Genomic DNA, 15,052 nt, shown 5'->3' with positions numbered 1-15,052 from the left:
ACAATTAGCCTAACTAGACTAGCCTACAACGCCACAATACAATTAGCCTAACTAGACTAGCCTACAACGCCACAATACAATTAGCCTAACTAGACTAGCCTACAACGCCACAATACAATTAGCCTAACTAGACTAGCCTACAACGCCACAATACAATTAGCCTAACTAGACTAGCCTACAACGCCACAATACAATTAGCCTAACTAGACTAGCCTACAACACCACAATACAATTAGCCTAACTAGACTAGCCTGCAACACCACAATACAATTAGCCTACATAGACTACAACACCACAATACAATTAGCCTAACTAGACTAGCCTACAACGCCACAATACAATTAGCCTAACTAGACTAGCCTACAACGCCACAATACAATTAGCCTAACTAGACTAGCCTACAACGCCACAATACAATTAGCCTAACTAGACTGGCCTACAACACCACAATACAATTAGCCTAACTAGACTAGCCTACAACGCCACAATACAATTAGCCTAACTAGACTAGCCTACAACGCCACAATACAATTAGCCTAACTAGACTAGCCTGCAACACCACAATACAATTAGCCTACATAGACTACAACACCACAATACAATTAGCCTAACTAGACTAGCCTACAACGCCACAATACAATTAGCCTAACTAGACTGGCCTACAACGCCACAATACAATTAGCCTAACTAGACTAGCCTACAACGCCACAATACAATTAGCCTAACTAGACTGGCCTACAACGCCACAATACAATTAGCCTAACTAGACTGGCCTACAATGCCACAATACAATTAGCCTAACTAGACTAGCCTACAACGCCACAATACAATTAGCCTAACTAGACTAGCCTACAACGCCACAATACAATTAGCCTAACTAGACTAGCCTACAACACCACAATACAATTAGCCTAACTAGACTAGCCTACAACGCCACAATACAATTAGCCTAACTAGACTAGCCTACAACGCCACAATACAATTAGCCTAACTAGACTAGCCTGCAACACCACAATACAATTAGCCTACATAGACTACAACGCCACAATACAATTAGCCTAACTAGACTAGCCTACAACGCCACAATACAATTAGCCTAACTAGACTAGCCTACAACCCCACAATACAATTAGCCTAACTAGACTAGCCTACAACGCCACAATACAATTAGCCTAACTAGACTAGCCTACAACGCCACAATACAATTAGCCTAACTAGACTAGCCTACAACGCCACAATACAATTAGCCTAACTAGACTAGCCTACAACACCACAATACAATTAGCCTAACTAGACTAGCCTACAACACCACAATACAATTAGCCTAACTAGACTAGCCTACAACGCCACAATACAATTAGCCTAACTAGACTAGCCTACAACGCCACAATACAATTAGCCTAACTAGACTAGCCTACAACGCCACAATACAATTAGCCTAACTAGACTAGCCTACAACGCCACAATACAATTAGCCTAACTAGACTAGCCTACAACGCCACAATACAATTAGCCTAACTAGACTAGCCTGCAACACCACAATACAATTAGCCTAACTAGACTAGCCTGCAACACCACAATACAATTAGCCTAACTAGACTAGCCTGCAACACCACAATACAATTAGCCTAACTAGACTAGCCTACAACACCACAATACAATTAGCCTAACTAGACTAGCCTACAACACCACAATACAATTATCCTAACTAGACTAGCCTACAACGCCACAATACAATTAGCCTAACTAGACTAGCCTACAACGCCACAATACAATTAGCCTAACTAGACTAGCCTACAACGCCACAATACAATTAGCCTAACTAGACTAGCCTACAACGCCACAATACAATTAGCCTAACTAGACTAGCCTGCAACACCACAATACAATTAGCCTAACTAGACTAGCCTGCAACACCACAATACAATTAGCCTAACTAGACTAGCCTGCAACACCACAATACAATTAGCCTAACTAGACTAGCCTACAACGCCACAATACAATTAGCCTAACTAGACTAGCCTACAACGCCACAATACAATTAGCCTAACTAGACTAGCCTACAACGCCACAATACAATTAGCCTAACTAGACAAGCCTACAACACCACAATACAATTAGCCTAACTAGACTAGCCTACAACGCCACAATACAATTAGCCTAACTAGACTAGCCTACAACGCCACAATACAATTAGCCTAACTAGACTAGCCTACAACGCCACAATACAATTAGCCTAACTAGACTAGCCTACAACGCCACAATACAATTAGCCTAACTAGACTAGCCTGCAACACCACAATACAATTAGCCTACATAGACTACAACGCCACAATACAATTAGCCTAACTAGACTAGCCTACAACGCCACAATACAATTAGCCTAACTAGACTAGCCTACAACGCCACAATACAATTAGCCTAACTAGACTAGCCTACAACGCCACAATACAATTAGCCTAACTAGACTAGCCTACAACGCCACAATACAATTAGCCTAACTAGACTAGCCTACAACGCCACAATACAATTAGCCTAACTAGACTAGCCTACAACACCACAATACAATTAGCCTAACTAGACTAGCCTACAACGCCACAATACAATTAGCCTAACTAGACTAGCCTACAACGCCACAATACAATTAGCCTAACTAGACTAGCCTACAACGCCACAATACAATTAGCCTAACTAGACTAGCCTACAACACCACAATACAATTAGCCTAACTAGACTAGCCTGCAACACCACAATACAATTAGCCTAACTAGACTAGCCTGCAACACCACAATACAATTAGCCTAACTAGACTAGCCTGCAACACCACAATACAATTAGCCTAACTAGACTAGCCTACAACACCACAATACAATTAGCCTAACTAGACTAGCCTACAACACCACAATACAATTATCCTAACTAGACTAGCCTACAACGCCACAATACAATTAGCCTAACTAGACTAGCCTACAACGCCACAATACAATTAGCCTAACTAGACTAGCCTACAACGCCACAATACAATTAGCCTAACTAGACTAGCCTACAACACCACAATACAATTAGCCTAACTAGACTAGCCTGCAACACCACAATACAATTAGCCTAACTAGACTAGCCTGCAACACCACAATACAATTAGCCTAACTAGACTAGCCTGCAACACCACAATACAATTAGCCTAACTAGACTAGCCTACAACACCACAATACAATTAGCCTAACTAGACTAGCCTACAACGCCACAATACAATTAGCCTAACTAGACTAGCCTACAACACCACAATACAATTAGCCTAACTAGACTAGCCTACAACGCCACAATACAATTAGCCTAACTAGACTAGCCTACAACACCACAATACAATTAGCCTAACTAGACTAGCCTACAACGCCACAATACAATTAGCCTAACTAGACTAGCCTACAACGCCACAATACAGTTAGCCTAACTAGACTAGCCTGCAACACCACAATACAATTATCCTAACTAGACTAGCCTACAACGCCACAATACAATGAATAATTGCATTTTTGTTTTCAAATGAGTACAACAGTCTAGCCTACCCTAGGCTGCAGTGAAATGTCATTTGAATAATGGAAACAGCCCTGTGATTTGAATGTTTCATTCTATTTGGATCAGTAGCGGGTCTACTCTGGACAGTTAATAAGGCCCAGAAAGGCCCAGGTACTGAATGTGCCGTCTGTTGCAGATCATCATTCTCCAAGTCGTGCTGTAATAATGTGGTCATCTGCTCTATAAAATCAACCAGAGTGCCCTTAGATCCTGGGAAAAGGCCACACGCCCTTAGATCCTGGGAAAAGGCCACACTTGACTGTTGCGCTTGAATCGGATTGATTCAAGTGCGGCCTTTCGAGCTGTCATGTGACTGAATGCTGCAGACAAATCATTCACGGGTCATTACGGAGGAGTTTTGGTTGCTGACTCAAAGGGAATACCCTGCCGTCTCCCTCAGAGCATTACAGCTCATGGTGCCCTCCGCCAGCTCATATCGATGTGAAGCTGGATTCAGTGCTCTCGTCTGTATTAAAACCAAATATCGATCCAGTTTGGATGTGACTGCAGAGATGAGGCGGGCACTGTCGACCACGCCCCCTGACTTTGAGACGCTCCGACGTGTCATGCATCAATACATCATCTCATTAGTGGTGGTGAGATAAGAGACATTGTGAGACTGAGACTAATTTGCAGTTGGCTGTCATAGCCCCAAATAAGAAAGTAAACATTTTCACATGGTTGAGGTCGCGTGAATTTTCAGATATCAAAATGGGGTTTTGGACAAAAAAGGTTTGGAAACCAATCGTCTAACCCTAACACAGTCTAACCCAGTCTAACCCAGTCTAACCCTAACCCAGTCTAACCCTAACCCAGTCTAACCCTAACCCAGTATAACCCTGTCTAACCCTAACCCTGTCTAACCCTAACCCAGTCTAACCCTAACCCTGTCTAACCCTAACCCAGTATAACCCTAACCCAGTCTAACCCTAACCCAGTCTAACCCAGTCTAACCCTAACCCAGTCTAACCCTAACCCAGTCTAACCCTAACCCAGTCTAACCCAGTCCAACCCAGTCTAACCCTAACCCAGTCTAACCCAGTCTAACCCTAACCCAGTCTAACCCTAACCCAGTATAACCCTGTCTAACCCTAACCCTGTCTAACCCTAACCCAGTCTAACCCTAACCCAGTATAACCCTAACCCAGTCTAACCCAGTCTAACCCTAACCCAGTCTAACCCTAACCCAGTCTAACCCTAACCCAGTCTAACCCAGTCCAACCCAGTCTAACCCTAACCCAGTCTAACCCAGTCTAACCCTAACCCAGTCTAACCCTAACCCAGTATAACCCTGTCTAACCCTAACCCTGTCTAACCCTAACCCAGTCTAACTCTAACCCAGTATAACCCAGTCTAACCCTAACCCAGTCTAACCCAAACCCAGTATAACCCTGTCTAACCCTAACCCAGTCTAACCCCGTCTAACCCTAACCCTGTCTAACCCTGTCTAACCCAGTCTAACCCAGTCTAATCCTAACCCAGTATAATCCTGTCTAACCCTAACCCAGTCTAACCCCGTCTAACCCTAACCCAGTCTAACCCTGTCTAACCCAGTCTAACCCAGTCTAATCCTAACCCAGTATAACCCTGTCTAACCCTAACCCAGTCTAACCCTAACCCAGTATAACCCTGTCTAACCCTAACCCAGTCTAACCCTAACCCAGTATAACCCTGTCTAACCCTAACCCAGTCTAACCCTAACCCAGTATAATCCTGTCTAACCCTAACCCAGTCTAACCCAGTCTAACCCTAACCCAGTCTGTCTAACCCAGTCTAACCCAGTCTAATCCTTTCTAACCCTAACCCAGTCTAACCCAGTCTAACCCTAACCCAGTCTAACCCTAACCCAGTATAACCCTAACCCAGTATAACCCTGTCTAACCCTAACCCAGTCTAACCCTAACCCAGTATAACCCTGTCTAACCCTAACCCAGTCTAACCCTAACCCAGTATAATCCTGTCTAACCCTAACCCAGTCTAACCCAGTCTAACCCTAACCCAGTCTGTCTAACCCAGTCTAACCCAGTCTAATCCTTTCTAACCCTAACCCAGTCTAACCCAGTCTAACCCTAACCCAGTCTAACCCAGTCTAACCCTAACCCAGTATAACCCAGTATAACCCTAACCCAGTATAATCCTGTCTAACCCTAACCCAGTCTAACCCCGTCTAACCCTAACCCAGTCTAACCCAGTCTAACCCTAACCCAGTATAACCCTGTCTAACCCTAACTCAGTCTAACCCTGTCTAACCGTAACACATTGCTAGTCAGAGCATGTAACAACAAACAGATGTAGAAACCTGTCAATGTAAACGTTTCTCTCTCTCCCTCTCTAAACAGCATGTGATGAGTGGTCAGTGCTGTCCAGACCAGACCTCCACCATGATGTCAACCGCTTCGGACACACGGCCGTCTACAGTGACAGGTAGAGAGAGACTGTCTGCTTCAGTATCCAGTGACAGGTAGAGAGAGACTGTCTGCTTCAGTATCCAGTGACAGGTACAGAGACACTGTCTGCTTCAGTATCCAGTGACAGGTAGTGACACTGTCTGCTTCAGTATCCAGTGACAGGTAGAGACACTGTCTGCTTCAGTATCCAGTGACAGGTAGAGAGAGACTGTCTGCTTCAGTATCCAGTGACAGGTAGAGAGAGACTGTCTGCTTCAGTATCCAGTGACAGGTACAGAGACACTGTCTGCTTCAGTATCCAGTGACAGGTAGTGACACTGTCTGCTTCAGTATCCAGTGACAGGTAGAGACACTGTCTGCTTCAGTATCCAGTGACAGGTAGAGAGAGACTGTCTGCTTCAGTATCCAGTGACAGGTAGAGAGACACTGTCTGCTTCAATATCCAGTGACAGGTAGAGAGACACTGTCTGCTTCAGTATCCAGTGACAGGTAGAGAGACACTGTCTGCTTCAGTATCCAGTGACAGGTAGAGAGACAGTCTGCTTCAGTATCCAGTGACAGGTAAAGAGACACTGTCTGCTTCAATATCCAGTGACAGGTAGAGAGACACTGTCTGCTTCAGTATCCAGTGACAGGTAGAGAGACACTGTCTGCTTCAGTATCCAGTGACAGGTAGAGAGACACTGTCTTCTTCAGTATCCAGTGACAGGTAGAGAGACACTGTCTGCTTCAGTATCCAGTGACAGGTAGAGAGACACTGTCTGCTTCAGTATCCAGTGACAGGTAGTGACACTGTCTGCTTCAGTATCCAGTGACAGGTAGAGACACTGTCTGCTTCAGTATCCAGTGACAGGTAGAGAGAGACTGTCTGCTTCAGTATCCAGTGACAGGTAGAGAGACACTGTCTGCTTCAATATCCAGTGACAGGTAGAGAGACACTGTCTGCTTCAGTATCCAGTGACAGGTAGAGAGACACTGTCTGCTTCAGTATCCAGTGACAGGTAGAGAGACACTGTCTGCTTCAGTATCCAGTGACAGGTAAAGAGACACTGTCTGCTTCAATATCCAGTGACAGGTAGAGAGACACTGTCTGCTTCAGTATCCAGTGACAGGTAGAGAGACACTGTCTGCTTCAGTATCCAGTGACAGGTAGAGAGACACTGTCTGCTTCAGTATCCAGTGACAGGTAGAGAGACACTGTCTGCTTCAGTATCCAGTGACAGGTAGAGACACTGTCTGCTTCAGTATCCAGTGACAGGTAGAGAGACACTGTCTTCTTCAGTATCCAGTGACAGGTAGAGAGACACTGTCTGCTTCAGTATCCAGTGACAGGTAGAGAGACACTGTCTGCTTCAGTATCCAGTGACAGGTAGAGAGACACTGTCTGCTTCAGTATCCAGTGACAGGTAAAGAGACACTGTCTGCTTCAATATCCAGTGACAGGTAGAGAGAGACTGTCTGCTTCAGTATCCAGTGACAGGTAGAGAGACACTGTCTGCTTCAATATCCAGTGACAGGTAGAGAGAGACTGTCTGCTTCAGTATCCAGTGACAGGTAGAGAGACACTGTCTGCTTCAGTATCCAGTGACAGGTAGAGATACACTGTCTGCTTCAGTATCCAGTGACAGGTACAGAGAGACTGTCTGCTTCAGTATCCAGTGACAGGTAGAGAGATTACCCATTGCGATGCAGATGGGTAATTAGCACAGGCACGCCTCTGTTGCGATGCAGACAGGTAATTAGCACAGGCACGCCTCTGTTGCGATGCAGACAGGTAATTAGCACAGGCACGCCTCTGTTGCGATGCAGATGGGTAATTAGCACAGGCACGCCTCTGTTGCGATGCAGATAGGTAATTAGCACAGGCACGCCTCTGTTGCGATGCAGATAGGTAATTAGCACAGGCACGCCTCTGTTGCGATGCAGATAGGTAATTAGCACAGGCACGCCTCTGTTGCGATGCAGATCGGTAATTAGCACAGGCACGCCTCTGTTGCGATGCAGATCGGTAATTAGCACAGGCACGCCTCTGTTGCGATGCAGATAGGTAATTAGCACAGGCACGCCTCTGTCTTCCGTAAACAAGCCATGGAACACTAACACTATAACCTTTAAAAAAAAAAGGATTATTATTATTTCTTGCTGACATGAAAGATCCTTTGTTTCCAAAACCGTAAGCGATATGTTTTAACATTCAGAACAAAACTCCCCCGGCCAGAAGATACTGCCGTCAATAGGCGTTAAAGGTAGTTAGCGTCTATGAATGAGTTACAGTAATCAGTGCCACAGTTTTATCCAAGGTTCAGGAGATTACAGAGATGAGTATGGGATGTTTTTAGTCTGCCCATGTAATAACAGCTAAGACCTAGTTGTGATGAGTATGGGATGTTTTTAGTCTGCCCATGTAATAACAGCTAAGACCTAGTTGTGATGAGTATGGGATGTTTTTAGTCTGCCCATGTAATAACAGCTAAGACCTAGTTGTGATGAGTATGGGATGTTTTTTAGTCTGCCCATGTAATAACAGCTAAGACCTAGTTGTGATGAGTATGGGATGTTTTTAGTCTGCCCATGTAATAACAGCTAAGACCTAGTTGTGATGAGTATGGGATGTTTTTAGTCTGCCCATGTAATAACAGCTAAGACCTAGTTGTGATGAGTATGGGATGTCTTTAGTCTGCCCATGTAATAACAGCTAAGACCTAGTTGTGATGAGTATGGGATGTTTTTAGTCTGCCCATGTAATAACAGCTAAGACCTAGTTGTGATGAGTATGGGATGTTTTTAGTCTGCCCATGTAATAACAGCTAAGACCTAGTTGTGATGAGTATGGGATGTTTTTAGTCTGCCCATGTAATAACAGCTAAGACCTAGTTGTGATGAGTATGGTATGTTTTTAGTCTGCCCATGTAATAACAGCTAAGACCTAGTTGTGATGAGTATGGGATGTTTTTAGTCTGCCCATGTAATAACAGCTAAGACCTAGTTGTGATGAGTATGGGATGTTTTTAGTCTGCCCATGTAATAACAGCTAAGACCTAGTTGTGATGAGTATGGGATGTTTTTAGTCTGCCCATGTAATAACAGCTAAGACCTAGTTGTGATGAGTATGGGATGTTTTTAGTCTGCCCATGTAATAACAGCTAAGACCTAGTTGTGATGAGTATGGGATGTTTTTAGTCTGCCCATGTAATAACAGCTAAGACCTAGTTGTGATGAGTATGGGATGTTTTTAGTCTGCCCATGTAATAGCAGCTAAGACCTAGTTGTGATGAGTATGGGATGTCTTTAGTCTGCCCATGTAATAACAGCTAAGACCTAGTTGTGATGAGTATGGGATGTTTTTAGTCTGCCCATGTAATAACAGCTAAGACCTAGTTGTGATGAGTATGGGATGTTTTTAGTCTGCCCATGTAATAACAGCTAAGACCTAGTTGTGATGAGTATGGGATGTTTTTAGTCTGCCCATGTAATAACAGCTAAGACCTAGTTATACAGTCAGCAGGGTAATAGCTGGGACAAAACCTGATGATTCGTTATTGAGCTGTTTGAGAACACCAGGCGTGTGTTAGAACGTCAACCTGCTACTCCTTATGGGTGTCCCTTCCCAGCAGGAGGGGAGAGGTGAGGGTTGAGGAGGGGAGGGTTGAGGAGGGGAGGGTTGAGGAGGGGAGAGGGGAGGGTTGAGGAGGGGAGAGATGAGGGTTGAGGAGGGGAGAGATGAGGGTTGAGGAGGGGAGAGAGGAGGGTTGAGGAGGGGAGAGAGGAGGGTTGAGGAGGGGAGAGAGGAGGGTTGAGGAGGGGAGAGAGGAGGGGAGAGATGAGGTTTGAGGAGGGGAGAGATGAGGGGAGAGATGAGAATTGAGGAGGGGAGAGAGGAGGGTTGAGGAGGAGAGAGGAGGGTTGAGGAGGGGAGAGAGGAGGGTTGAGGAGGGGAGAGATGAGGGGAGAGATGAGGGTTGAGGAGGGGAGAGAGGAGGGTTGAGGAGGGGAGAGATGAGGGTTGAGGAGGGGAGAGATGAGGGTTGAGGAGGGGAGAGAGGAGGGTTGAGGAGGGGAGAGAGGAGGGTTGAGGAGGGGAGAGATGGGGGATGAGGAGGGGAGAGAGGAGGGTTGAGGAGGTCTGGAGAGATGGGGATTGAGGAGGTCTGGAGAGATGGGGATTGAGGGGAGAGAGAAGTGAGACAGAGACAGACAAAGAGACATCATTTCATACCATGTAATGTGTCTTCTCAGTCATGTTGAGGCTGGTCTACTACTATTGCTTTAATGTATTGTTATTCTCATTAATATTGTTGTTGTAGTTGCTGTTAATGGTAATCCCATTTCCACTACTACTATTATTATTGCTGTTGGTCCCAACATTTTTGATATATGTATACTTTGACAATGTAAGTAATTTAACTTGCCATGTCAATAAAGTCTATTGAATTGAGTTGAATTGAGAGAGGAGAGAGAGAAAGATAATGACACTTGAAATGTATTTTATTAATTTTTAACTTTTGTGAGTGTAATGTTTACTGTAAAGAATTTGTTTGTTTCATTCACATTTGTTTATTATCTATTTCACTTGCTTTGGCAACGTAAAGATACGTTTCCCATGACGATAAAGATACGTTTCCCATGACGATAAAGCCCTTAAATTGGGGAGGAGAGGGAGAGAGACTCTCACAACCATTGCTAAGGGAACTATGTCTGTTCTTTCTTTCATGTGTCTTATCTTTCTTTCCACCTCTCCTCCCTCCCCCCTCCCTTCTCCTCCCTCCCCCCTCCCTTCTCCTCCCTCCCTCCCTTCTCCTCCCTCCGTCTCTCACTCCTACAGTGTGATGTATGTGTTTGGGGGGTTCAACAGCCTGTTGTTGAGTGATGTCCTGATCTACACGCCAGCCAGCTGCTCCAGTGCTCCCAGCGCTGCTGCCTGTGTCACGGCCTGGCCGGGGGTTCACTGCCTCTGGAACGCTGACCTGGGCTCCTGCCTGCCCTGGGACTCCAACCCTGGACCCCTTAAGGAGCAGACCGCCCTGGCCTCCTGTGGAACCAGAATATGTAGGTGACCTGTCAATCTAACCACTAGCCTAGTTCCACATATGTGACCGACCGGCTCGATTCGGTCTTATGTAGCAACATTTGAAGATTGTGTTTTTTACATTGGGATAAAAGTAGAGACTCCGAGCTAGAAACTGGTATATCATACACTACAGTTGAGGAACAATGGGAAAGTAATTCTGCTTTGAAAGTTGATAAACTTGTAACCTCACTTTTGAGAAAATGTCCCTTGAATATTTTGGTACACCTACTGGAGAGCTCTTCTTTGTCTACACCCATTCAGCATCGTTCACACCCTCTTAAGCCTTAGCCCCACCCATCTCTTTAAGGATTCACGTGAGGCTATATACTAAACAACCAAAGATTTCAAGACTAAAGGCTGGTTTATACTACGGGTGTGTTTGTAAATTTAATCTGAAGTGCCAGAGTGTGCTCTGGGCGTTCGTAAACTCAGAGCGTTGTCAACTTGGCCGTTTTGTAAATTCAGAGCGTTTCGCTCTCGGAGCGCAAGTAGTGTTGATCCGAGCGTTCAGACCTAACAACAGCAGTCAAGCACCCAAGCTAACTGGCTAACGTTGGCTAGCTTGCTAGCTACTTCCAGACATAAATGAGAGAACAGCTCACTCTGACCATTTTACTTGCCCTAGCAAAGCTGGTTAGGCTGTTTTTATGTTATCCAGAGCGTTGGTGACTGCAACTGTGCTGCTGGCAACAATTTCATTACACTTTTTTTGTCAGCGTTTACTGACACTGGCCATATTCAACGGGTGTTGAGCGTTAGTAAATTTGTCAGTTATTCTGCACTCTGGCACACTCAGACTAGAGTGCTCTGAAATAAGAGTAGATAGCCAGAGCGAATTTACCAGCTACGTCTATCGACAGTTGTCGCAGTGACATCATAAACATTCTATTGAAATAGTTACTTGCATAGTGGAGTCTTTTCATTAGACATGTAGCTAGCTAGCTAAACAATGAACCATAATTCTAACTCATAATGTTACTACCCTGCATGAATCTACAGGTAGCTAACCAACAAGGTTCAATGTTAGCTAGCTAACATTAGATTATAACTAGCAATGCAAATGGCTCTGAGATACAAATAATATTACTACACAGATCATACATGTAATGTTAGCTAGCTAGTCAGCCAGCTAACGTTAGCTAGCTAGCTAACAGTACACTTTAACTTGAAATGAAAACGACTTTGACAAAATTAGAAACGTGTAATATCTGAAAATTTAGCTAGCTAGACTCTCTTACCCGTATACATGGATGGACGCTTCTCCCTCTCTGTCACGGATGCCATGGTTGCCCTTAGTTTGAAGATGTAATCCGGAGCCTTCTGTGTTCTCTTTTAGACTCCGTCTGCATATTTGCAATCAAACGCCAGAATTTACTCCATGTCTTTAGCTATCATACTCTAATTCCACTGATTTCAAAACTCGGTCTTCCAGAAAGTGGAGAGCAACACTTATGCAGTTCTACTACGTGATATATTTCAAAGAAGCTGCGTTAGAAAGGATTACCTACACATACTGACCAGCTCATGTTATAGACAGAAGCGTGCTACATGGCAGACCAATCCGAACTCATCTCCCGTCATGTCCAGCCCACTCATTATCTCAGCCAATCATGGCTAGCGGGAAGGTTGCTGTCTTTTTCCATGGCTAAACCAACTAGGCTCGTAATCTAACCATTTTATTCGTATTTACAGATGGCATACAAGTTTGTTATTAAGGCACATGAAAGTTCACATGTTCCAGAAGGTTCTGCCCAAAAACGCATTTTGATAAAATAAAATAAAAAGTTTAGGTTAAAATGGCACTCCTGTGACGCGCGGCATACGCCTAGTTTCCTGAAACGAGTCACATATGTCAGCAATGACCATAGGAGTTGGCAAGATACACAACCAGATCTGGGACCAGACTATAACCAACTTCAACCAGATCTGGGACCAGACTATAACCTATTTTCACTTTGTCATTATGAGGTTGTGTGTAGATTGATAAGGGGAAAAAATTATTTAATCAATTTTAGAGTAAGGCTGTAGCGTAACAAAATGTGGAAAAAGTCAAGGGGTCTGAATACTTTCCGAATGCAGTGTATCTGTGTGTACAGTGCAGTATATATATCTGTGTACAATGCAGTACAGTCCAGCAGCCATTCTTAAAGAATGGGTCGTGACCCAAAGTGGGTCGCTGACCTGTTAATGGTGTCAGAGTAAATGTATAATTATTTCATGAATTACTGGAATTGATTTGGCCAAGTGCAACTGCTTTCTCTGTTCATTGCTTAGCAGCGGTCTATGCTCAGTTTGGCAGCTGCGTGAGGAGGAAGATGGCTGTGTGCTTCGCCGTTTACCTGATCTATTTTCTGCAGTTTTCTTGAAGATCACTCCGCCACCCACACGATGCAGCGCTGTCGTTCATCAGCAGATGATGCGCTGTCAGCCACTGACTTGTCATTCCCACTCGCCATCACTCACAGCTGTCATCAGATGGACTCAAGCTAGCCACAAGTTCACACTGAGCTCAATAGCCATGAAACGCAAATACAGCGATGAGTTTCTCTCTCTTTCATACAAACGTAGAGAAATAATGAGGAGCGCCCACAGTGTTTGGTGAGGGGGACAGTGTTTGGTGAGGGGGAAAGTGTTTGGTGAGGGGGAAAGTGTTTGGTGAGGGGGAAAGTGTTTGGTGAGGGGGAAAGTGTTTGGTGAGGGGGAAGTGTTTGGTGAGGGGGAAGTGTTTGGTGAGGGGGAAGTGCTTGGTAATGAGTCTCTCAAAACAAAAAAATTAATAAAACGACACGTCCTTTCAGAACAGGGCAGAATGCTTCAGGAAATAGTGCTTCGACAGTGGAAAAGTAAGTCAGCTTGCAAGGCATTGTTGTCATTTTATAACAGGTGGTGATGATAAGCAGAAATAAGGGAGTACTATCTGTCATAGTAGTAGATGTGAGTTTCTAATAGCTAACGTTAGCCAAAGCAAGCTAGCTGGCTACTGATAGTGCAACCATAGGTAACAGTACAGATGAATAATGATCAGACCTACTGTACATCTACTGTAGAAATTATTGTTGAAAACTAGTCTAGGTTGGAACTGTTGCTGTTAAAATACAAGTAATCATTTTTATTCTGAACTGGAATAAACCGATTTGAAGCAAGATGCTTTTTGAGGTTAACACACTCACACCGTTCTGGGTTGCTCATCTACAGCAGGAAGCGGTCCCCTGCCTGACTGAGAAAGCAGTAGATAGATGTTCTGATCCAGTTTGGCACCACATGTGAGTCAGGGTTCTCAACTCTGGCGTACTTAAAAAAACAAGTACAGAAACAGACTCAATGCTGAGCATGACCTCAGGGTTGCACTGTCAACAACTGAGAACAGAATAGACATGCTTGTTGAAGCTTCAACCAGCCACACACCTCTCATTACGACTGTGTGTGTTTTCTGGTCTACATCTGTTTGATGTGATCAATCAGTTTATTCCAGTTCAGAATGAACATGATTTATTGTGTTTTAACAGCAACAGTTCCAATCTAGACAGATATGGAAGAGTGTTTTTAATGGGGACCAATAAACATGTAGATATGTAACTGCTATTTCATTACTTGGTTTTGTCTATGTAGTTTTAGGCATAAGGGCAATGAGATGTACCCATATTTACTATAGCTGCATATTATCCTAAGCTTGAGTCCCAGGAAAACACAGAATTTCTTATTTGGGTCCCAGGCTGAAAAAGTATAAAAACCCCTGCAGTACAGTATATCTGTGTGTACAGTATATCTGTGTGTAAAGTACAGTAGACTGTAGTTGGTTCGGTGTCTTTTTGTCACGGCTGCATTAAACTCTTCCATTTCCCCGTTGGGCGGACTCATTTTCTGGGGTTGGAGATGAAAACTGCATCCTGAATGTCTTTCAGACACATACTATCTAATACAGGACTCCAAAAGTCAGACAGCAAAGCCCTAGAACTGATCATATAGAAACTACAGGGCCGTGTCCTACCAAATGTTGTGA

The 15,052-nt window shown here is 44.2% G+C and overlaps 1 protein-coding gene across 3 annotated transcripts in view; it reads left to right on the top strand.

The window, feature by feature from the left end:
- The window catches only part of LOC121556227 (attractin-like), a 198,781-nt gene that overhangs the window by 89,225 nt on the left and 94,504 nt on the right, over window positions 1-15,052 (top strand). For all 3 annotated transcript variants that reach the window (XM_041870125.1, XM_041870126.1, XM_041870124.1), the window contains exons 11-12: window positions 5,916-6,000; window positions 10,807-11,030. In XM_041870125.1, coding sequence (XP_041726059.1) covers window positions 5,916-6,000; window positions 10,807-11,030 — 309 coding nt within the window. The remainder of the gene's footprint in view (window positions 1-5,915; window positions 6,001-10,806; window positions 11,031-15,052) is intronic.

Source organism: Coregonus clupeaformis, chromosome 25 (assembly GCF_020615455.1).
Source record: "Coregonus clupeaformis isolate EN_2021a chromosome 25, ASM2061545v1, whole genome shotgun sequence".
Lineage (NCBI taxonomy): Eukaryota > Metazoa > Chordata > Actinopteri > Salmoniformes > Salmonidae > Coregonus > Coregonus clupeaformis.
Note: the sequence above shows the minus strand (reverse complement) of the source record. Positions and strands in the feature narration are given on the sequence as shown.